At 36.9% G+C, this 26363-nt stretch overlaps 1 protein-coding gene across 2 annotated transcripts in view; it reads left to right on the top strand.

Annotated features, from left to right (window-relative positions):
- Positions 1-26363, top strand: part of PTH2R (parathyroid hormone 2 receptor) — an 88749-nt gene that overhangs the window by 38831 nt on the left and 23555 nt on the right. For both annotated transcript variants that reach the window (XM_032754725.2, XM_058439076.1), the window contains exons 5-9: positions 2830-2927; positions 3813-4002; positions 5202-5355; positions 11185-11245; positions 15442-15508. In XM_032754725.2, the coding sequence (XP_032610616.1) occupies positions 2830-2927; positions 3813-4002; positions 5202-5355; positions 11185-11245; positions 15442-15508 (570 nt within the window). The remainder of the gene's footprint in view (positions 1-2829; positions 2928-3812; positions 4003-5201; positions 5356-11184; positions 11246-15441; positions 15509-26363) is intronic.

Here is a 26363-nt window from a genome sequence, read left to right as displayed (position 1 = left end):
ATCTTATAAATTTACTTCTAAAATCGAGCATAAGGATTTAGAATGGGGGAATTGAATGGAAAAAAATGTTCATTGAACAAATAATTATTATAATGGATGTTTCAACGAGTTTAAATTTCTAATGAAGAACTGGTTAAATAAGCGCAAATATATGCATGTAAATTTTATAAAGAGTTTGCAGCCTTGGGCAATTATTTTGTCACACAAAAAAATTCAGGACTAAACTTGTATATAAATTGAGAATGCAGATGCTTAAAATAATAGGCAATGCTTCACAGACATAGAATGAAATGAAATTGATGAAGTACTAGCTGGGCATGGTGGCCTGTGTCTGTAGTTGCAGCTACTTGGGAGACTGGGCCGGGAGTTCAAGATCAGCCTGGGCAACATAGGGAGATGCCATCTCTTAAAATAATAACAACAACAACTTCAAGAAATATGTGAAGTACATGAAGTACTAACAGTGTTTCTTTCTGATTGGTTAGAATTTGTAAGATTTTTTTTTCCTCCTCTCTTTTATGTTTTACACATTATTCAAATTTTTTTTTTTTTTTTTTTTTTTTAGACGGAGTCTCGCTCTGTCTTCCAGGCCCGGGTGGGGTGGGCAGTGGTTCAATCTCGGCTCACTGCAAGCTCTGCCTCCCGGGTTCACGCCATTCTCCTGCCTCAGCCTCTCCGAGTAGCTGGGACTACAGGCGCCCGCCACCATGCCCGACTAATTTTTTTGTATTTTTAGTAGAGACGAGGTTTCACCGTGGTCTCGATCTCCTGACCTCGTGATCCGCCCGCCTCGGCCTCCCAAAGTGCTGGGATTACAAGCGTGAGCCACCGCGCCCGGCCTATTCAAATATTTTCTATGAAAAGTTTTACTATTTTATTAAGAAAAAATAATAAGTAGTGAATAATATTTTTTAAAAGAAATGAGGCAAAGTCTTCCTGCTTCCAGTCAGATTGTAGGCAGTTGCAACAATAAGTTGGATTAGATGCAAAATTAATAACTTGTAAAAATGAGTTGAGGATGCCAAGAAATCTAAATGAACTAAATTCCAGAAATGGGCAAGCCCTTCCTATGAGAGAAGAGACCCATAGCTGCGTGTATCCCTAGGACCACAGTAGAAGGGGAGAAAACAGGCTATTGAAGGGGACAAAGAGAAAAGAGACAAGCTTTTATACCAATAGCAGACAAGTGCTGGCATAAAGGCTTAGAATTCCAAGGAGTAAGCCCTAGTCTTAGTGAGCTGTGATCCACCAGGCAATTCTTTGCCGTGAGGTCTTCACCGAGTGCATGCGGGAAGTATGCCAAAGGCTGGGGCAGGCAGAGGGCTCAGAGAAATTCCTTGAGATGTGCACAGGGCTCTCACAGAGTGAAAGGCAGCAGTTGGCTGAAGGCATGTATCAGGACAGAGGAGCTGAGAGGCATCCCTTGAGGCACATGGGGCCCTCACTAACTGCATGACTGATGCAGCCCACAGGCCAGGAGAAGGGCAGGGAAGCTGAGACAAACCCCCTAGAGATGCATAGTTCTCACTGAGCGCAAGGCAGCAGACAATCCCAAGACCAGGCCCCTGGAACTTCTGACTAACCACCTTCAAGTTGGGGTTCCCACGAACCCCTCTTTAGGCTCGATTAATTTGCTAGAGCAGCTCACAAAACTCAGAGAAACATTTATGTTTACTATATATTATTATAAAGGATATTTTAAAGGATACAAATAAACAGCCAGGTGAAGAGACATATAGGGTGAAGTCTGGAAGAGTCTGAAGTGCAGGAGCTTCTGTTCCGGTGGAGGTGGGGTGCACCACCCTTCTGGTAAATGGATGAGTTCTTGTTCACCTTCCTGCAAGCCTCCGTAAATTCAGCTGTCTAGCAGCTCTTTATATCCCATTTTCTTGGCCCTTTTATGGAGGCTTCATTGGATTAGCCTGATTGAAACATGGAAAACCCTTGCTGGGTTTCCCCATTTAGTCTGTTAGTATTAGATTACATCCTTTTTGTCCAATCACATTTCTACACCATTGTCCAATCTTAAAAGATCCCATACTATATAATTCTACTTATATGACATTTAAGAAATGGCAAAATTATAGAGATGGAAAACAGATTAAGGGTTGCCAGGTGTTTGGGATGGTGGAGAGGAGGAGGTGTCACTATAAAGGGACAGAACAAGGAGAACTTTGTGCTGGTGAAATCGTTCTGTACTTGATTACAGTAATGGTTACAAAAATGTACATATGATCAAATGACATAGAACTATAAATATGCATGTTGCATCAATATTAAATTTCTGGTTTTGATATTTTAGTAAAATTACGTAAGATGTAAGCTTTGGAGAATACTGCGTGAAGGGAAGCTGGTGCATTTCTTACACTATTTTCTACTTCTTTTGAATCTATAATTATTTTAAAATAAAATAATTGAAAAGGAATGAACCATTTATAAATGTAACAATATTGATGAATATAAAAAACAGTATGTTGACAAAAAAAGTGTATGCTGTAACATGTAATCCTAAGAAGTCTAAGAATAGTCAAGAAGTATATGAAGTATGTGAACAGAGAAAGCTAATTTGTGGTGACAGATATTGGAGCAGTGATTTCCTGGGGGTGGATGGCAGGTGTTTTTTTGACTAGCAAGGGACACAAATGAACTTGGTTTGTCAAAACCTATCAAAATGGTCACTCCAGATCTCTACATTTTATTGCATGCAAATTACAGCTCAAAAAAGTTAAAGGGAATTAGAGATAAGATTCTGAAAATGACATACTATTTCTTTGCCAGTTTATTGGTAAAATAGCCCCATATCATACATGAGCGTCTCTTCCCTTGCAGCAAGAATTCTTTGAACGCCTCTATATAATGTATACTGTTGGCTACTCCATCTCTTTTGGTTCGTTGGCTGTGGCTATTCTCATCATTGGTTACTTCAGGTGAGTGATGCCCATCACTTTCCCCATGAAGGGACACATTCTCTTTCCTATCCAGAGAAGACATAGAGGTCTCACAGTATTTTCCAAATGTTTTCCTCAAATGCAAGTTTTTAATTCAGCCTAATGTTATTATATTATTTGACAATTAATTTTTCATGACAAATTCAGGGTTCTTTGTTTAAAAACTTAAAGCATCAAAGTAGTATGAAACCTTTAAGCCAATAGATATGTATTGCAGTGTATTTGTTGCAAAGTGAGACAGCATCGAGTTGAATGAGTTCCCAAGTGATTTTGGTGCTACTGGACAAAAATTCATCTTAAATAATCTCCCAAATTATTGGATATCAGCACATAAAGAAACAGTATTTATTGCTTTTGTTATGGTTTATTTTTTATCCACTTTAACATGTGTCCAATTCCATTCAACTTAATCTAAATCATTACAAAATTTTGAGCACCAATTCAGTCAGCCCTTCATATAACGGGATTTCACATCCCCAGATTCAACAGACTGTGGATGGAAAATACTCAGAAAAAAAAGTCTGGTTGTGTTTGTACTGAACATTTACATACTTATTTTTTGGGTCATTTTTCTCAAACAATACAGTATAACATCTACTTAGATATCATTCACATTGTATTTGGTATTACAAGTAATCTAGAGATGATTTGAAGTAACAAGATGATGTGCATAGGTTATGTGCAAATACTGCACTATATCATATAAAGGACTTGAGTATCTGCAGATTTTGGAATTTGTGTGGAGTCTCGAACCAGTCCCTGCTGGAGGGGAGCAGGCTGGTTCGTGGTGGCAGCAGTCGCCCTGGGTGTTTCCCCCATTTTTAATTTTATCCAAATTTAAATACTGAATATTTCTCTCCATAGACGATTGCATTGCACTAGGAACTATATCCACATGCACTTATTTGTGTCTTTCATGCTGAGAGCCACAAGCATCTTTGTCAAAGACAGAGTAGTCCACGCTCACATAGGAGTAAAGGAGCTGGAGTCCTTAATAATGCAGGATGACCCACAAAATTCCATTGAAGCACCTTCTGTGGACAAATCACAGTATGTAAGTGTTTTCACCATTTTCTCTCATTACTAATTTGTATAACATTATAAATAAGTACAATTTTACAATCCACTAAACATGTTAACTTGCTTTTACTTATCTCTGAACTAACTAAAATGGATTATCAATTTGTATAGTGATGTTTTCTCCCTCAATTCTGTCCTTTCATGTCTAATCAATCATTTTATTAAAAGTTCTTGGTTTTTTTCCTCAAGAATATTCTGGAATGGAAACTACAAAATGCACAAGATTGGAATGGTATTTGGTGTAGGCACCACAGCAACTGTCATGGGGCTCAGCACTTTCGAAAGTAAAAAATCCATCAGCAAAACCAGAAGCTTGCAATTTAAAAGCCCATGATATTTAGTCCCTTTATTGAATACTCAAAGACTTGTTCCAATATAAAATTTTATGTTACTTGATTCTGCTCTTGAATGTCCTGGTGGTAGTAAATAGATTGATCCAATAATTTACTCAATTAGATCATTGAAGCAATATATCTGAAATTAGGTATAGTAGATTGATTGTCTTGATGGTGTGAATTAATACCCTGTCTGGATCTGTGCCTTTGCCCTGTAACTTTATAGTCCCTGCTGATTCTGATTCTGGGCTGGCACTGTGATTTGCTTTCCCCAACAGAAGGAAGTGGAAGCAACAGTGTACCAGCTGAGAGTAGACCTCTAATGAGTGAGCCTAGCCGAGACAAGCCTAGCCCAGATCAGCCGAACTACCCAGCCCATCCACAGATTTATAAGATACGTTAAATGTTTATTGTTGTAAGTCACTAACTTTGGGGGCAGCTTGTTTTGCAGCAATAGCTGCATAAAAAGACCAAAATAAAATAAATTCAAGCTAGAAATATGGGCAACATTTTCTTCTTTATGCTTTTCCATATGTTCCTAATTTTCTGTGATGGTCGTGTATTATTTTTATAAAGTGAAAAAATTGAGAAAAGGTGATTTTTTTTGGTAACTTCTTAAAGACAAAAACTTATTTTAAAAATAGAATCAAGTCCACAGTCTTCAAAAATGATGCATTAAAATAACTGTTTTGGCCTCTCGACAGTTTTGACTTTACTGTGTAAAGGAGACATATTAGCCTGAAAAAGAAACTGAAGACTTGTTTTTTATTGGTCTAATGTTGGCATCCAGTACAACAAAGAGTTCTAATATGATGCAATTCTGGTTTATTTGTAATAGATCGGGTGCAAGATTGCTGTTGTGATGTTTATTTACTTCCTGGCTACAAACTATTATTGGATCTTGGTAGAAGGTCTCTACCTGCATAATCTCATCTTTGTGGCTTTCTTTTCGGACACCAAATACCTGTGGGGCTTCATCTTGATAGGCTGGGGTAAGGCATTTATATCTCTGTTCTTTTCAAACTGTATGATGCATTTGATGACATTCTGTCATGCCCATCATTAGCATCCCTACAGCCATTTTCCTGAAACAATCCCTCCCATTCTTATTTTTTATCTCCCTTTCTTTTATTGTTCTATTCTTAGACAAAAATAATAAAGATCAAGTCTATAATTCTCCCAATGGTGACGAACTTTTAAAGTTATTCATGGCTAGTATTCTTAGGCCAGATTCTTGAGAGGATTCTTTGGAGGAAATATAAGAGAACTCATTGTAAGCCACACACATGTACAACTAAATGTCAGTGTTCTGCTTTATCAATAATTTCATCTTACAACTTTTTATTTTTGAATTTCTAAGCCATAATGATATATTTTTGGTTTGTATTTCTAGGTCATATGATGAGAATGCCAGAAATGAATTTGTAGGACCATCCTGACTGTATTTAACAAATACAAATTACAAACTAATTATGTGGACTTACCATGTGTTTTAGAAGGAAATTATTCAAATTACTTTTGGCATAAGTAATTTAAAAAGTATTCAGTTCTCATTTCAAAAATGATTTAGCAGTACAAGGGGGATTACTGGATTAGACACTGACTCAACATGACATGGACAAAAGAAATTGTTTGCTTGTTAAAAATTAAGGGAAATTAAAACTCATATGTGGTGAAAATTGAGAAGAGGTTGGAGATTAACAGTTGCAGATCTCAACTGCTATTTTAATATTTAAATTAGGAGGTGCTCAGCATAGGAAAAAAATTCACTAAGTAGCTCACGACTAAATTTGAAGGATTTTTCCTCTCCAAAATAAGAATATACCTTTGCCTATTTTGCCTTAACATTTTTCTTAACAACTGAAATGTGAAGTAAAGAATGCTGAACTTTCTGCTAGCTAATTAACAACCTTTAAGAAGACAAAGAAAATCAATTTACTGTTAAACTTATTTATTATGAAATAATCATCACAATTAAAGTTGTATATTTGTAGACAGCTCATCTGTTTTAAGGCTGTTTCTTATCTTTGACTAGCAGTTACTGAAAATAAAAAAGATAATATTTTGCTTTTTTATGATCCTTTGGAAATTTTCTTGACAATTTGTGGTAGTTTGCCTTCCTTCAAATCAAAATTATATCTGTGAACCCACATAATTATTAGGAGTTGGAAAAGGTGTTGATAGAAAATTCAATAATGAGTGTAGACATTTGTTTATTTGGGTTATATTTTATTTTTCAAATTTCTTCATCATTGCTCACATTTTTAATAAATTCTTTTTTTTTCTTTATTTATGCTTTGATAGCTACCTGGTGCAAGCCTCCTTATTAACTCTTTATTTGGGCTTTATCACTCAGTCTGTCTCTCCTTACAGTTAGGAGTTTGTCCCACTGAATCTCAGAAAACATAAATCTTTCTATGAAAAAGAGAATGTAAAGAAAAGCTAAGGTGCTAGTGAGCTTCTATGAGAGTATGGTTTCTTACCTTCCTTTACAGCTTTTATTAATTTTTCCACAAAAGTTTAGGCATAGAAATGACAACTACAATAGAAATCTTCATTTCATGAAATAGTTTGAGAACACACATGAAAACTAGTCGACTTTTCATGGAAACTGTCTGTGAAAGCATTTTACATGCCATATTTTCCTCACTTAATTAGCCACAAGTCAAAAGAGTAATAACTATTCTTTATGGAATTATGGTTCTATAGCTAGTCTGTCTTCTGACTCTCTCTTTGCATTTCCATGCTTTAAAAATATACTCTAGTCTAGGGCATATATAATGAAAATAATAGTAGTATTCTTTTAAGATTCTCTGTCTGCTCCTGAAACTCAGCTATCATTGAATGAAGTACATATCAAAATCTGTTTGATTTATGGATTGTCTTTCTCTTATCTCAACACTGACAGACTGATTTAAAAACATTATTTATATATCTGACTCATTTTTCTAAATTCATTTTCTAAATGATCAAAAACATTATATATGCTTTGCAGGATACTTTGCTAGAATAATTGAGAGCGAGTCCAATTTTATACTTACTTGCAATGATGTGATTTACTGGCTTCGTTAGAGCAGAGAACTTGCTTAAATTCCTTTGTTACTCATTTGGACCCAAATATTTATAACTTTAAGCTCTTTTCAGCTAGATAAATACTCAGAACTCTGTTAGTCACATTATAGTGATGTGTGGAGTTACACTTATATTGATTGTGATGATCCTTTTCTTTTTAAATGTTTTATTATTTTATTTCTTATTATTTGTTAGAGATGTGGTCTTGTTATGTTGCCCAGGCTGGTCTTGAACCCCTGGCCTCAAGCAATCCTCCTGCCTCGGCCTCTCAAAGTGCTGGGATTACAGGTGTGAGCGACTGTGCGCAATCTGATTGTGATAATTCTTAAAAATAAATTGGAAGGAGGCCGGGTGCAGTGGCTCACGCCTGTAATCCCGGCACTTTGGGAGGCTGAGGCGGGTGCATCACGAGGTCAGGAGATGGAGACCATCCTGGCCAACACGGTGAAATCCTGTCTCTACTAAAAATACAAAAAATTAGCCAGGTGTGGTGGCGGGCGCCTGTAGTCCCAGCTACTCAGGAGGCTGAGGCAGGAGAATGGCGTGAACCCAGGGGGTGGAGCTGGCAGTGAGCCGAGATCGTGCCACTGCACTCTAGCCTGGGCGACAAAATAAATAAATAAATAAATAAATTAAATAAATAAATAGGAAGGAAAGGAAACGACAATCTGAAGAAGAATAGGTGTCATATCTGACCTTTACTAAATTAAGGACAAATACTTAAAATAACTGTTTTTACATTTTTTATTATAAAACAAGATGTATAGAGAATAAAGGTGAGTACTAGTGATAACTGTTTCTTTTCTTTCAACCAAGCATTGTTATTTTCCCTATCCTTGTCTCAGTTTTCCCATAAATAAGGTGCTTTATTCTTAGTTCCATTTTATTTCAACTACACATTTTCCTCTATTTTAATTCTGTATGTAAAAGGTCTCTCTTGTTTTTTATTGTTACTAAATATGGTAATTTATTTCTATATTAGCAGCCATCCTTAATTTTCAACTGTCAGATGAAACACCAGTATGTACATATCATCATATAAAAGCACCTATCCTAGTAATACCATCTTACATAGAATATTTTCACACAATATGTTCCCTGAAAATAATCAGGAGACAGTCCCACACTCCCATTTTATTCCCTTTGTAAAATATCTTAATCCAGCAAACATTTTTTGATCATCCACTTGGCAGTAAGTGTTTAAACACAGAGACATGTGTTAAAGTCTCCCACACAAGATGCGTGCACTCTGACCCTTTAGGTTATTTTGTTTGTTTGTTTTCTTGTTGTGATCATATGTATCATATTCAACATTTTTAATTTGTAGTTATTTTAAAGTTAAAGTTTTGTTTTCACAAAACTTATTTGTTTTGTATTGACATGCCTTATGAAAATAACTCCACTTTGGGAGGCTGAGGCGGGCGGATCACGAGGTCAGGAGATTGAGACCATCCTGGCTAACGTGGTGAAACCCCGTCTTTACTAAAAATACAAGAAAATTAGCCAGGCGTGGCAGTGTGCGCCTGTAGTCCCAGCTGCTGGGGAGGCTGAGGCAGGAGCATGGTGTGAACCCGGGAGGCGGAGCTTGCAGTGAGCCGGGATCACGCCACTGTACTCCAGCCTGGGTGACAGAGCAAGAATCCGTCTCAAAAAAAAAAAACAACAAAAAAAAACCCTCAACTTTCAGTAAATGCACATATTGGATAACATTTAAATTTATATTAAATTTACTTAATTTAACATTTAAATTTAAAACAACATTTACGTGTCAAGTATTTTTGCCTTTATTTCTGTGTTCTAAATTATGTAACAATTCATATTAAGACTGGTGATCAAAAATCCTTAAAGGATCCCAAAGTAGTTTTCTGTTCTTTATTCTTCCACGGTAGTCTCTATGCTAGTCTTATGCATAAGATTCTCTAAGCAGATGAGAAAAGCAATTCCATGAAGACATAGTGCCTGTGTACGATATTTGATATAATTATCATCTAAAACATAATGCCAATTCAACCACCATTAATAAATATTGTATAGAACAGCATTCAGGAAGTACCTGATCAGAAGAATGTAAAGGAAGCAGAAGATGCAGATATAAGAATGATAAAATGTGAAAATTGATGAAAGACAGGCAGACACTTTTTGAAGATAACCAAGGTAGAACAGCAGAGGGATCTATGTCAGGCCATATGGTAGGATCTATGCCAGGCTGTATGGTGGATTTATATCTAATCATCCTACCAGAAGCAGCTGTCCCCTCCCAATTACATAGTATAACTTTTATTTATTCTTCATAGCGCCAATTCATAACCAAAAGCAACTGAAGTTGCTTTGTTAATTTTGACTGCTTCTCCAGAATATAAGTTTTAGAAAACAGGGATTTGTTTATTTGTTCATTATTTATGTCATTTAGAACAATCTTTGACACATAAATAGACAATAAATGATTAATGGAGAAATGTGATAGATAGATAGACAGAATATGCAAATAGAACCTAAGAAATAACCAGAATTAGGTAGGTTTATTTTGACAAAAAATTCCTAGAATACAGAATTTGAGCAGATTAAAAAAAGAATACTATAGAAACAAGAAATAAAATTGGAATATAGAATCATAAAATTCAGTAGTGGTATAGGCAGGCTGAACTTAAGTTAGATGGTCACCAAGGAGACCAAAGACATTATTGTGCATATCATCATTTTCATCTTTTTCTGAAAATTTTCTTTTTCTAAGCCTATTTCTTTGTTCACTTTGTTGCTAAGAATATAAAAAAAACTACAAATGTTTTTTTAAAGGTAAAGAATTTAAAATTATGCTTGATAAAAAATGTTCTTGGCTAGACCAAAATTTTGTTTTCCCCTTTTGTAAGGTGCTTCCTAGAGTCTAAAATGTTTTCCTTATGGTTTCTGTATATCCTTTATTTAAACCTCTTTCATAAAGGCCACATAATGAAAAGTCATCTCTTAAGTCTTTCAGTCCCCTACTGCAGTATTCCATAAAAGTTATGGTTCATGATTTTTTTGTGTGTGTGATGTCAGAGTTTAATCAAATACAACATGAGCTGGACAGTGAACTTTTACTGGGGGGCAAAAGAAAGTCGGTATAATGGATTTGATGTTACAAGCCTAGAAGGTGTTTAGCACTTATGAAGGACAAATATCTCGCACTCAAATCATCAGACAAATATAGTGGTCACCCTTTTCTATTAATGCATGAAAATGCTTCTGTCTTGTGCCAATATGAACTAAAAGAAGAGACTAAACTGGTTAAAACTTCCTGATTTTTATAACTTGCCTCAGTATGCCTTCCACTTTTAGGATGAAAAAATTCTAAGTTTTTAAAACAACAGCATCTCTCAGCTTTTCAGGAGTGCCTGTTGTTGCTTCACTCCTTGAGAGCATGTGATGGTCAGCGTGACAAAAGTCAAAGTCAAATGCCAATCATTGCTTACTTCCGACCCTAGGAACTTCACTCTTCTCCAAATATGGCTTTTCCCTACACCCCTCAAATGAAAATTAGGCCAGTTTTTATCTTCAGACTAGAGGAACAAATAACATCAATATTCTTGCTAATTTCTCAAACTGACATTATTAAAAATTAAGTGGACTTTTCTTGTTCACATATCAGAAATTTTCATGTCTATTTTTCTCTCTGAACTGCTAATAGTATATTCTTATGTATGGTGAATTTGAGGAAAAAAACCCCTTAATCTTAAAATAAATCTAGTCTCTGAATCATTTTCTGATTGCAGGGTTTCCAGCAGCATTTGTTGCAGCATGGGCTATGGCACGAGCAACCCTGGCTGATGCGAGGTGAGTGAAAAGGCAGAGGAAAAGAGAGAACCTCAGATGTTCTCAAGACTCAGGCTTCCTGCTCAGAATTCACACTCGCTACTGTTCTTGATGCCATTGCTCTTTAGGGATGCCACAAGGAAAATTACCTTGATGCGATGATAGCTTCCAACACATTACCAGCAAGCTGTGTATTCCAGAAGTCATAGAGCAGAAACACTTGCAGACTAGATGAAGGTGCCTGACCTCCATATATTATGAAACAAATTTAAAATATAGTGTGAGAAGCAAGTGGAAAGAGATGGGTAAGAGAATCCACTTAGGATTTAGTGCAAGCAGGTTGAAGAACCACACTACCTGATTCCTAGGATAGGCAGCATTCATACTCTCTCTCTCTCTCTGCCACATCAACTTTCCCTGAGGATGGTGTGGTTATGAGGACCTGGGATAAGGTGGCAGGAAGGGGAACTACAGACACAATCTGGTGCCCTGGGCCAGTGACACATACTCCCTCATAGAGATGGAGGGGCAAGTACACTGGCCACAGTTGTAGCTTCCTAATTAGCCTGCAGAGAAGTTCTGGGTTTTATTTGTGGCCCTTGGGAAAAGGACATGTGGGAAGGAGTTCCATCAATCAGTGGCTGATGATGCCCTCAAAAATGTTAAGAACTTCCTGTGTATCAGGGATTGTTTGTGGCTCTTGTATATTTAGTATATTATGAATGTTTAGAGCCCAGTTGCCTCATGTGTCTTTAGTACCTGTGTTTAACACACATGTGGTCTACTAACTCATCCTTATCTATATTTAATGCAAACTGTGGGTTTCATCCATCCCATTTGTTATCATATCTTCTATAGCAGAATTAAATATTTTAAAATAATAAACACACATTAGAAGTGGAATTTATCTCTAACTGTGAGTCATTAAGTTCTTCCAGGTAGCATGGAGCTAATTTAATGTATCATTTTAAAGTACAGGGCAACAATGCTGTAAATCTTTTAAAATGTATCATTTTTAAGAATACATTTTAATGTATCATGGTACACCTAACACATTTAAATAACCATTTAAGTGTAAAGGGTACATTTGCATTAAATAGTAAAGAATCCTTTCTTTATATTTTGACAGACCTGAGTTCAAATCTTGATTTAACTGCTTTGCTCGGTTAGGGACCAACGGACCCAAAACACATAATCTCTTTGTGTATCAGTTTCTTGTGTATAAAGCAGAAATAATAATGTATAAATGACATTAATACATTATTATGAACACTTAGCATAGTACCTGGCACTAAATGGGAGTGTGCTGAGAAGGAGCTCAGGTACAGGTGTCTTATAGGCTTGTTCTGCTACTTCTTGGTTCTGGAACAGCAGATGTACAACCTAACCTCTCTGATCTTTCCAAATGAAAAACCTGATTCCTTCACTTTCCAATGTCTAAACCTTTGGTTGTCACCCCTTGCAGGATTAGGTGTCAATTCTTTAGTGAGGCTTAGAAGCCCCTTCAGGGTCTGGCCCAGCCTCCTTTTCAGCTTCAGCTCTTGACACAATTCCACACCCACACTCAACCTTGGCACAGACCATTGGAATGTTCTCGTACCACTTGCCAACCTGTGATGAATAAATTTCCCCCATTAATCACTACCACCTTTGCTCATGATTTTGTGTTTATTATTTATTTCTAATGCAGATATTAAATTAGTTTTTTTCCAAATGTTAATCATGCTTACAAAGCTCTGGTCTTTGGCATTCTAAGTGTAAGGTTCTGGTTGATTTGGCTGTGGTATATTCTCCTAGTGGAATGCGGAGCTGCTGAGCTCTGTTGGTACGGATATGCAAAGAAATAAAAAATACACTTTTAAAAGGAAAAAGCAAATTGCAGAATAGTGCATACATGACATTTTTGTATGACAGAGGAAAGTAAGAATATAACCTTTGTATTTGTTTGTGTATGCATAAACATGGGAAGCATACACAATAAGGTAATAAAAGATGTTATCTGTAAGGAGAGGGATGGGGGCAGAGGCAGACAGGAACACGGGGAGGAGTGAGACATCTCAATGGCTGTCTTTTTATATAGTTTGATTTTAAAAATGAGAACATATTGCCTATATGTAAAAGTTAAACTTTAAAAAAATGTAGTTCTTAGTATGTACTGAAAATGTTTTACCCTTAAGGAAAAGTCAAAATGGTATTTTATTATCTATAGCTTGCTCATTAATAAAAAGTAACTTTGTGATAACTTTATTATCTAGAATTAAAAAATTATCATCATATCCCACAAATTTCTTTATATTATTTACCATTGCCACAATCAATACTGGGTTTTGTGAAAAGAGAAAGAAACTGAAGACTTTTATTTATGTGTCTTTAGTTAAAAAAGACTGTTTCAAGTGTTATGTTAAAGTGCCAAGTGGTACTAGTTTCTTATTTCTGTACTATTTATTCCAATGTAAGATCTTTACTAGTACAAACCAGATTGGGTGAGCATGAGTAAAACTTAATTTGAATTCAATTGATGTCTATTCAATCCAATAGATATTTATTGACTACCTACATACTGTTCTAGGACTTGCAATACATCAGAACACAAAAACAACAGTGATCTCTGCCCATGTAGAACTTAAACTCAAGTTAGGGTGGAAGGGAAGCACCAAATATAAAAAAAAGGCAAATTATATAATTTTTAAATTAAGTACTGTTAAAAACAAACTTTTTAAAATTAAGATAAGGTCATGGATCTTATACAAATAGAAAATGAACACCTGTCAAAGATTTTTAAAAAAAATTTTATTTTAGTTTTGGGGGTACATGTGAAAGTTTGTTCCATAGATAAACATGTGTCACAGAGGTTTATTGTACATAATATTACATCACCCAGGTATTAAGCCCAGTACCCAATAGTTACCTTTTCTGCTCTTCTCCCTCCTCCTACCTTCCCCCCTCAAGTAGACCCCAGTGTCTGTTGCTTCCTTCTTTGTCTTCACAAATTCTTATCATTTAGTTTCCACTTATAAGTGAGAACATGTGGTATTTGGTTTTCTATTCCTGTGTTAGTTTGCTAAGGATGACAGCCTCCAGCTCCATCCATGTTCCTGCAAAAGACATGATCTTGTTTTTTTTGTGGTTGCATAATATTCCATGGTATACATGTACCACATTTTCTTTATTCCGTCTGTCATTGATGGGCATTGAGATTGATTCCATGTCTTTGCTATTGTGAACAGTGCCGCAATGAACATTTGTATACATGTGTCTTTACGGTAGAATGCTTTATATTCCTCTGGGTATATGCCCAGTAATGGGATTGCTGGGTTGAATGGTAGTTCTTCTTTTAGCTCTTTGAGGAATCGCCATACTGCTTTCCACAGTGGTTGAACTAATTTACACTCCCACCAACACCATATAAGGATTCCCGTTTCTCTGTAACCTCACCAGCATCTGTTATTTCTTGACTTTTTAGTAATCGCCATTCTAACTGGTGTGAGATGATATCTCATTGTGGTTTTGATTTGTATTTGTCTAGATATATTTTAACCTTATTAATTAATGAGGGAACTACTAAGATGTTATGATTGATTCCAAGGAGAAATCTAAAGAACCACATTTACATTCAGTACAATAAATACCAAAAATTTACAAATAAATGCAAAAACTACTCAATACTTACAGGATGCTAATCACATTCCACTGAACATCACAGCTAATTTTCATTTCTATGGACAAGAATAGTTTGCATTCATTTTCTATTGCATTTCTATGGATAAGAATAACTTGCATTATTGTAAGGATTCTACAATGTTTGAAGTAAAATAGAATTGCTGTAATGTCTGTGAGAGAGAACTTTATCAGTGAATTTAAATTATCATGGCTCATTCTAATAATAGTAAAAGTGAAGTATCAATTGTATGACATTTAGAAGACTATTACCTTTTGTGGCTCTGGAAACATGGTTGACTCTCATCACAATAAAATTAATTTGGTAATATTTATAATTCTCTACTCATCTTCAAGGGGTAGCTAATGATATGAAAATCAATACCTGTTACAATTTTTCCCCCCACTGGCTTGGGTGTTTTAAGATAAGATTTCTTTGTCTATTTGTTTCGTAATTGGAAGTGTGGGGTTGGAGTTTTTGGTAAAACTTAAAATTCTACTTAATACTACCCATTTGCTTTGCCAATTTATTCATGACAGCTTTTTTTTCAATGTCTCAGGTGCTGGGAACTTAGTGCTGGAGACTTCAAGTGGATTTATCAAGCACCAATCTTAGCAGCTATTGGGGTAAGTTTAAAAGTTTATATAGTTAAAAAAGAGATGAAAAATTAACCTGCTGCTAAAACCCAGGGAAAGTGTGTCTGTCAGTGCATTCTACAATAGATTTCAGAAACTCACATGTACAGCAACATCTATTGGGAGAGTCTGGAACAGAGATCAGACCCTTATTGTGACTGACACTGAGATCCATGCAGAAGGCCTTCCTTTAATCAGCTAACACTTGGGGTCAATTCTGAGACTTCAAAATATCTGTGAGCATTTATATGTTTAGGGAGTTGGAAGGCCCTATGTCTCCTTTTCATCCATTATATTATTTTACCACTTTAACATTCTGATCACCTGGTAGTAGGTTGGTGTGGCAGGGAGGAAAATGTGGAATAGCAGGAAAGCAGAGAAATTACTGAGAGAGAAGAATGGTAATATGATGTATAAAGTATTCCCTAAAGCTTTTATTTGGCATACTTCCCCCAAGGAGTTAAGTGCATCCTATACCAAGAAATATCCCACATAATTCTATCTAATAGGTATTAGATAGAATATTAGAAATGAAAGTAATGGCAAAAAACACAATTACTTTTTCACTAACCTAGTAATAGGGAGAAAGACCACAATGCATGTTGCACTGGACCTTATCTGCCTATAATATTTCCAGTGCACATTGCATCTGTGTTGCAAAGGAAAACAAAATCACACACTTCTTTGTATCTAATAAAACTTATCAAAATGTTTACTCTTGATCTTCTTTGAAGACTTTAAGGCATCAGCTTCTTTAGGCTTGTTAAAGAGATTATACCACCTTGTGTTTTCCTGGTGTCCATGTATATAATACATATTACAAGCATTTAAAAAAAACAATTACTATCTTGATAATAAATGTTAAATTAGAAAACAATGTAGCAACTTGATTATTAACTAATTTTGATGTTTTTCTTTGTTTCCCAGTTTCACATTTTTCTTGTTTTCTTTTGGACAATGTGTCACCTACTTTGTCAGAAGGGCAGTTATTAATGTAGTTAAGGTATTGTAACCTCATCCAAAGAATCAGATAAAAGCTTATTTACCTCATAGGAAAAATGCATAAAGAAAATAGGGGAGATCAAAAGGAGTCTTCAGTTTAGAAGCCCATTGAAATAAATGTTTAGAGAGGGGAAATAAAATACAGAACACGTTTAGAGAAGGTATTTTGTATCTTTGCTAAGCCATCCTATTAACAAATTGGTGCCAATGTCATATATCCTAGGAGAAGCTCAAAAATCGATTATGGATGAATGCATGGCTTAAATGTATAAACACCTGTAATTTTAATTTTTAATGTAAATGAAATGCTGCTATATTAATTTAGTGATAAACAATCCTAGATCTGTAACTATATCCCTGAGAGACGTCAGTGAACTTAAAGATAAAAATTAACTGCTCAGATTTCCCTTTCACTCATTGGTATTTAATCCTTATTTACAGTTTCAAGCCTTTTAATTTCTTCCTTTCTAGTTCCTCCTCTGTGTGTTTGCTTCTCCATATCTTACTATTATCTTTTTAAGGGAACAATCTATATCTTATTACTTTTTCATTGCCTTCAGTGTTTTGTACTGAGACTGACCAATAAGAGTTAATTAATGCTCTTAATTTTACCCACATTTTAATATAATGATTATATAACGATTAAGTCTGATTTTACATTTGATGAAAAGGAAGGACCTATTGCAATCCAAGAGATCCTTGTAAAATTATCAGGAATTGAAGCAAAGGACAGTGGAGAAAAGGAAATCCTAGGACATTTTCCATGGAAATGACTGATTTTTATCCAAAGCTTTATAGTTTGTTTACAGATCTAACTCACTCACATCATCAACATGGATGAAAAATTTATTTTCTGAGATTTGTAAGTTGCAATGTGAAACAGTAAAGCTAGGTGATTAAAAGCTAGAAGATTCGCCGTTGTGAAGGAGAAATAGAAGTGATGGCACACTCAATAAACTTTGAAGAAAATTAATGTAGAAGGCCATTTTCATCTTCTTGAGCTAAAATTATGACAGTTCTAAGCTAAGAATTCTGAAGTACTTTTCCTATATTATGAAGTTGATTTAATCTCAGAAATCACAGCTGAGACTCAAGAATATCTTTCTGTTCACTAAGAGTTACCTTTTTGTTTCATTATTATAATTTAGTGTTATCACAATTCCCTTGAAGATTCTTAACTTACTCACAATCTACTAGGGTATCTGAAAGTTTTCATAAAATGTCAAGAATTGGATTTGAACTAAATAATTCACTTATTTAATCAATAATTTAGAGCTGGCTGAGTTATGAAAGAGAAAAACTAAAAAAGCAAGTGGAAAACTAAAGGAAAGAAAAAATAGAATTATAATGAAAAGCTCCAAGGTATAGTCTTCAATTCAAAAGAGGGGAATACCTCAAGAGACAAGAAGATACACCTCAAGAATATAGAGCTCCTAGGAGAGAGATTTGACCCTCCTGGGAATAAGAATGTGGAAGACCTGTGTGGATAATTGTGTGATGTGTAACACCAGGTAGTTAGATTGCCAGTGGCACCGGTTCAGAGGATCAACTTGAAGCACACACAGAAATCCTGGAAATCCAGGAGTTTGGATTGTACATAGTGAACCCAAGTTGATATGTTTTAAAACCTGGATTCCAAGGACAGTGATTATTTCACTTAGAATGCCAAAGACCAGAGCTTTGTAAGCATGATTAACATTTGGAAAAAAACTAATTTAATATCTGCATTAGAAATAAATAATAAACACAAAATCATGAGCAAAGGTGGTAGTGATTAATGGGGGAAATTTATTCATCACAGGTTGGCAAGTGGTACGAGAACATTCCAATGGTCTGTGCCAAGGTTGAGTGTGGGTGTGGAATTGTGTCAAGAGCTGAAGCTGAAAAGGAGGCTGGGCCAGACCCTGAAGGGGCTTCTAAGCCTCACTAAAGAATTGACACCTAATCCTGCAAGAGGTGACAACCAAAGGTTTAGACATTGGAAAGTGAAGGAATCAGGTTTTTCATTTGGAAAGATCTCAGGGCTTTGTTGAAGCTGGCAGTGGGTAACCACTGTGGGTGTCTGCTGGGTGGGGGTTTAAGCCACAGTGATGTGAAGTGGAAAGGACATGGGTCTGAGAGAGTTAGGGCGTGGAATTCTGAGCTCTGTCCCTTCACACTTGGCATGCACATTCTCCTCATTTCCATGACCTGGTCCCTTCTTCCTCCCCCATCTCATGTCACCTCATCTTCTCCCTCCTGCTGCCTCAGCTCCACACAATGGCTTTCTTTAGTTCCCTGAACATGCTACACTGTTCCCACCTCAGGTCCTTTGCCTGTGCTGTTCTGTATGCCTGACGTACTGTTCCTCCTGCTTGTCCGTTCTTCCTTCAGGTCCCAGCTTATGGACAACCTCTTCAGACAGCCCTTTTCTGACCACTTAACAGTGTCACAGTGGTTACAGCATAGGCTCTGGGCGAGACTGCCTTCGTTAGAATCCCAGGTCTGCCCTTTTGTCGAGTGTGCAGGCTGAAATTTTATGGTACAGGCTGGCCTTGGGCAAGTTACTTAAACTCACACTCCCCTTTTGCCATCTATAAGATGGGAATAATAGTGTAGATTACGAGAGTTAATCATTGGGCTGCATTAGGAACAGTGGCTGGCGCATAGCGCTATAAGCATTAGCTATTATCATTTTTACTTTTCACGTGTTAATAACTTGCCCACACTCCAGGTAGATTTCTGCTACTCCCTGTAACACATTAACTTAAAAAATGTCTCCATAAAGTCATAAAAATAATGTTGGTTTCTGGACAGCAATAAGGCTAACACAGTGTACCTTGTATATCAGTAAGTGGCCGTTCAGACCTGAGGGGACTCCCAGGGATGATCTGGCTTCCCAGACTCCATGGTCCCCTAGGATGACACCATGATTCCTTCTCTGTTTGTGCATAGGCACTGCTGATTGCAGAATGTCCGCTCTCCTTATATCCCATAAAACCTGGCATACCATTGGTGTGACTATTTTTTAAAAGGCTGTAACGTTATCTACCCAAAGTGGTATAATTATTAACTCTTGTTGGTAGGAGTAGAGCTTATTTTTAGCCTTTTGTTAAAATTTTAGTATTCTCCATTTTAAGGGTATCAGAAGGCTTTACTTTATAATCGAGAAATCGATATTTATGTTTTGAAAAAGTTATTAAGCTCTCACTTTTGTAATTTTCTAGGTAAACCATTCCATGACTCACCTTCTATTCAAACACAATAAAACACGAGGTGAGAAAAGTATAACATAATGTTATTTTCACTTATTTTCTTCCTATGTGAGGTCCTGTTATTAAATGCAATAAATATTTGATGAAAAAGAAACCTCTTCCTAAGTACATTCTATGATCTTCCCCGTGACTTGCTGGCAAACCAAGGAGACAGTAAGTTAGCGCCCCTGTGGTGAACCTGACGGGCACCCGAGGTCTCTTCTCTCCAGGTCTGCGTGAAGATGTAAAGACGGGGAAAGCTCTGCCACACCAGTGCATGATTTGTCTGTCCAGCCCGTTTGAGATGCACATGGACACAGTATGAAGGACCAAGGAGGTCTGCCCTTTCTTGGGAGTGATGCCAAATGTGTCACACTAGTTACAGCATAGATTCTGGGCCAGGCTGTCTTTGTTAGCATCCCAGGCCTGCCCTTCTGTTGAATGTGCAGGCTGAAATTTTACTGGGCAGGCTAGGCTTGGGCAAGTTTTAAAAACTCAGGGTCCACTTTTGCCATCTATAAAATGGGAATAGACTGGGCATCGTGGCTCATGCCTGTAATCCCAGTGCTTTGGTAGGCATAGGCAGGAGGCTTGCTTGAGGCCAGGGGTTCAAGACCAGCCTGGGCAACAAAACAAAACCCCTAATTTTTTTTCCCATAATGACTGTACCTACTCACATTCATACTAACAAGGTACACATTTTTTTTCTCTCCACATCCTAGCTAACGTTTATCTTTTGTCTTTTTGAACTACCAACGGCCATTAAGCTATTCTTTGTTTGTTTGTTTTTTTGAGACACCATCTCACTCTGTCACCCAGGCTGGAGTGCAGTGGTGCAATCATGGCTCACTGTAGCCTTGATCTCCTGGGCTCAAGTGATCCTCCTGCCTCAGCCTCCTGAGTAACTAGGACTACAGGCATGTGCCACCATGCCTGGCTAATTTTTGTATTTTTTGTAGAGATGTGATTTTGCCATGTTGCCCAGGCTGGTCTCAAACTCCTGGGCTCAAGCAATCCACTCGCCTCTGCCTCCCATAGTGCTGGGATTACAGGTGGGAGCCACCATGCCCAGCCACATGAAGCCATTCTAACAGGTATGAGGTGATAGCTTGTGGTTTTGATTTGGATTTCTCTGATAATTAGTGATGACACTAATTTCACATACTTGTTGGCTATTGTAAGTCTTTTTTTTTGAGATGGAATCTCACTCTGTCACCCAGGCTGGAGAGCAGTGGCGCGATCTCAGCTCACTGCAACCTCTGCCTCCCGGGTTCGAGTGATTCTCCTGTCTCAGACTCCCAAGTAGCTGAGATTACAGGCACGTGCCACCATGCCCAGCGTATTTTTGTATTTTTAGTAGAGACGTGATTTTGCCATGTTGGCCAGGCTGGTCTCAAACTCCTGACCTCAGTGATCCACCCGCCTCGGCCTCCCGAAGTGCTGGAATTATAGGCATGAGCCACTGTGGGGCCAACTCCTTTTTTTTTTTTTTTTTTTTTTAAGTAGTTTAATGCATTTTGGTAGCAAACTGACAGGAACAGTGCAAAAACAACATTAAAAACATGTACTTGCCTGTAGGATTATTCAGAAAAGTATAGTGAATGGATGGAATTTACTGTATGATAAAAGTGCTACAAACACCAGTTAGTTACTGTCAAGAAATTTGTTTTATAAAAAATCCAAATGCTGGCATTGTTCAGAAAAATTTAACAGGTCTATTTATAACTGCTGTAAAGGTGAACTGCTGAAACTTGTTCAGCTGAAACATTTGGTGTGCATTAATACTTTGTTTCCATGCATTTATATTACAAATTCACACAAAAACGAAAATGGAAAAACTGCCAATACCTGATTTCTATTCCCTATTTTTTCACTCACAGTCATTTACTTAGGCGCCTTTTGACTCCATGGGGGTGGCTGCAGGGGGAATCTAACGCTCAGAAATACCGATAAGAGGAAGAAGAGCTTTTTATTTTTTTTCGTTGAGAATGAAATGTTTCCCATCTTAGTGGATTGTCAAGCAAGTTCTCCATGAATGCAGCATGGATGTCTTTTGGCATAATTGTTACACATTTGGCCTGGATTGCACACACCTCGGTGTCTCCAGTAAGGCCAACCTGATAGATCTCACTTGTTTCCTGCAAAGCACCAGCAGCTGTGCTCTGGATGTGCTGATCTGTTTTGAAGTCCTTAGCAGTTTCTTGCACCAGATGCTAGGAGGAAGGTTTATGGATTAGGCATTCAGTGGACTTCTGATAACATCTAATTTCACCAAGTGCCTTGGTATCCAGCCTGTTAATGGTGAAGTTTCTTCACCCCTCCAGTAGATGGCACACTGGCCTTTGTAGTTTTTTTGTAGGTTGCTTTGAGGGCAATCTGCATGGCATAGAGACCTCCTAACTCACCCCACTTGGGCTTGGTGAGCTAGAGCTGTATGTCTTCTTTTGAGAAACGTCTATTCAGCTCCTTTGCCCATTTTTAAATTGGGTTGTTTCTTGGTATTCAGTTGTCTGAGTTCCTTATATAATTTGGATATTAGCCCCTTATTGAATACATTAATTTTTATTGAATACATTAAATACATAAATATTGCAAACATTTTCTACCATTTCACAGGTTGCCTTTTCACTCTATTGATTGTTTCCTTTGCTGTGCAGAGGCATTTTAGTTTAATGTAATCCTGCTTGTTAATTTTTGTTTTTTTGCCTGTGCTTTTTGTACTTATTTCTAAGTATTTTATTCTTTTTGTTGTTATTGTAAATTGATTTTGTTCTTAATTTTTTTTGGATAGTTTGTTGTTTGTACAATTTGTTCAACATTTCAGCCAAATTCTTCTTATCAGCTAGCTTTTGGCATCTGCCCCAGGGAAGCAAGTGCTTACATTCCATCCTCCTTGGAGATGTCAGACTTTCCTTAAATTCCGAGTTAATTGGTCATCCTGTAACTTTGTTCTCTGATGCATTTTAAAAAGTTAAAAAAATTTTTGTCAGATTATCCAGCATTTGTTTGTTATAATGGTAGGAGCAAGTTTTCTTTTCTCTTCTTTCTTTTCTTTTCTTTTTGTTCCCCCTAGCTTTCTACTATTGGGGAAATATAATTTAATACAAAAATCTTCTCCTAACCTAAAAATCTTCTCCACAAAGGTAATACAGAAGAAAAACACTTTTAGTATTAAGTTATTCAACCAGAATGTGGTGTGCGTTACACACAATCTGCTAAGAGATTGCAAAGAGTAAGAAATCTCACTCCTTTTTATAGCCTAGCAGTTACAACGCATTATATACACGTTTTCAAGAGACACAATAACTAGTTCTCAAGTAAGAGGGACTTGACAATACTGTATGCTACACATGATTCATCCTAATTTTACCTGGTAATTGGGGTGACCACCTGTTGTGGCTAAGTAGCTTTATTGGAGGAAAAACAAGCTTGTCATTTCTTTATGGCAGGAGGAAGTTCTGCAACTTCAAGATAGGTGCCTACAGAAGTTAAGCTTCTACCCTACAAAAACCAAGAGATAGGGATGCTATCTCTCTTGATGTTAGCATTTCAAAAAGATGGTTCCTAGGTCCTTGCGAAAGACATTCCTGGGCCATAAAGCTAACCAAAGCCTATCTAATCTTCAAAAGGATTTATAAACATTTCAAAGACATGAGAAAGTACACACAAGTTTTCTAAGGTAAATGCTCTAGGAAAAAGGAGGAAAGTGAAATCTCTTCCCCCATTTTCAACAGGGAGAATGAAGCCTCTTACTTTTAAATTTGTATTTGGCCTTACACCGTCTCCTATGCAGCAGCTGACATCTCTAGGCTAATCTGATAATGAAATGCTCTTGCAGTGATTTCCAGCAAAACTCTCCTATATATTTTCCTCCTGGGATTTCAGGCCCACATTCTTAGGGACCATGAAGCCTATATCCCTCATTTTACTTTAGAACGTGTCTGTAAAGGGAGAAATAAGCCCAGAACTTAACCTCCATGTGTGCAGAGTGTCGTGCTCCTTCTTCTGAGTTGTTCTGTCTAGTGAAGCCAGGCAGGATGAAGATAATAACAACAACAAACACGACATAGTTCTTACAACGTGCTGAGCAGTGTTTTAAATGTTCTATGTATATCAATGTATCTAATCCGACCAATAACTCTAAATAAGGAAACTGCCCAAGAATACCCAATATTAAGTGATGGAGCTGGGTTCTGACTTCAGGATCAATGTCCCTACCCAATGAACTCCATGCACTTATAATAAAGTCTAACATCTCTGATAATCCAGCAAAGATGCCTCACTCGTGCTTGTGCCTCTTTACATGCCACACCCTGGCTATGTTGTTTTCCAGTCAGTTGCTTGACCTTGTCTGCCTCTGTTTTTCTCAGGGCTGTTCTACATGCCCCACTGTACTTTTAGAAGGTTGAAATGTACTTCCTTCTGTGCCTCATCTGAAATACTACTTTTTCTTTGTGACCTTGATGCTCTCCAATCTAAATTAGATTACCAATCATAATCTACAGGGCACAGAAAGGCTTTTTCTTTTCAACATCACAGTATATCCTGTCTTTCATTGTTGAATGTCCATCTTGTCCACCGAACTGCAAGGTTTATGTAAACAAGAACCACTTTTTTTTCTAAACTTATGATACCTAGAGCTTAGCTAGTTTCCTGGAACAGAATGACCACTCAATAAATACTTGTTGGAAAAACAAAACATGCATATAAAATAGAAATCATGGGGAACTGGGAAGAGGAAACAGGCAAAGTAAGAGCACAAAGCAAGTAAAATTAAAGAACTTGTGAGTTCATTTTATGCAATCTTTTCAATTTCTAGAGGAGAAAACTACAGCTCACCCAGTTATAGGTCACATGACTAGTGTGATGAAACAGACTTTAACATGCATTTTGTGGCCACGTTCTTTTCACTTGCTTTCTAAAACCTGTCAAACTGTGTCTTGAATTTATGGGAAAAATCTTTCCATTTATATAGCTGTGTGCATAGGTTTAAAAATAGGTTAACTTTAGGATATAAAGTTGTTTTTTAGTCATGCATTGCATGTGGCATGGTTTTATGTAAATATATGCATCATATATGCTAACAAAGAAACTATTTGCTCAGAATTTAAAATCCAAATTAGATCCCTTACTTAATTCTGTCTTTGGCTATTATAATACTGTAGATTCTATTAATTTGATGTTTGTATACCTAGGAGTAAAATTAGATAAATTATGGTCAGAATTTCTAAGCAATATATGAAGTAAACTAAATTTAAGAGAGTAAAGGAATTTGTTAAGTATGAGCAGTCAGGAGAAGTCATGTCAAGATAACTGATTTTTAGAGATAACCATAGACTGCAGTATAAGTTTGGAAGGAATCACTTAATTTTGGAATTGTAGGATCTATAATTATAGCATTGTTGTTTTCTGTTTTGTTAAAGTGTGTTAAAATTATGTTTAAGAGAACTAGAGTCATTGGAAAATACTAAATTTTGTTCTGAAAATAAATATCCCCAAATGTAATCATTTATCAGACACCTGTGTCGTCTTGGTGTTGATTTGAGGATGATGTTTTAATTCTTCCCTGTAAGATAAAAATATAAGAGAAATATTTCCTAATTAACAACAGAGCGTGATGCTTTGTTTTGGTTCTGGGCCTCCTGAAGCATCATGAGAAGGCGTAGGGATGCTCAGCCTGAAAAGCAGGAGATGCTGCAGGCAGGACAGCTGGCCTGGAAGAAGTGGGAAAGGTGAGATTGGTTGATTCAGTACATTCTGACCAAGCTGGGGCACTGACTGAGACACGAACACCTGCATTTGCACTGATGTCAACCAAGAGGCACTGTAATAGCTGAAACAAAATAAAACCAGAGACATAAAAATACAGATTGGGATATTTAGCAGACTTACTCTTGGGTACTTATGAGAGGGCCTTGGGAATGCCAGTATTATGGTGTGGACAGTTATATGGTACTAGCAGAAACCTGAGATCTTGAATTTACAGGTTAGGGAAAAGAAAAGGATGAACTGTGGTATTTGTCTTTATGTAAGTATTTCCTTCATGCTGTGTTACTCTCCCCATTCACCCATCCTTTCATCCAGCATCCATTGATAGGTGATCAAACTATCTTTCTAGGCCCTGCTCAAATTTTATCTTTACCAAAATGTTTTGATATGGTTTGGCTGTGTCTGCACCCAAATCTCATCTTGAATTCCCATGTGTTGTGGGAGGGATCTGTGGGAGGTAATTGAATCATGGGGGCAGGTCTTTCTTGTGCTGTTCTCGTGATAGTGAATGTGTTATGAGATCTGATGATTATATAAGGGGGAGTTTCCCTGCACAAGCTTTCTTCCCTTGTCTGCCACCATGTGAGAAGTGCCCTTTCATCTTCTGTCATGATTTGAGGCATCCCCAGCCACGTGGAACTGTAAGTCCATTAAACCTTTTTTTAATTCCCATTCTCAGGTATGCCTTTATCAGCAGCATGAAAACAGACTAATACACTAAATTGGTACCAGTAGAGTGGGGCGCTGCTGAGAAGATACCTGAAAATGTTTAAGTGACTTTGGAACTGGGTAACAGGCAGAGGTTGGAACAGGAAAATGTGGGAAAGTTTGGAACTCCCTAG

This window comes from Hylobates moloch, unplaced genomic scaffold (genome assembly GCF_009828535.3).
Source record: "Hylobates moloch isolate HMO894 unplaced genomic scaffold, HMol_V3 SCAFFOLD_1, whole genome shotgun sequence".
Classification (NCBI taxonomy): Eukaryota; Metazoa; Chordata; class Mammalia; order Primates; family Hylobatidae; genus Hylobates; species Hylobates moloch.
The sequence above is the reverse complement of the archived record's forward strand: the minus strand, read 5'-3'. Positions and strand labels throughout refer to the sequence as shown.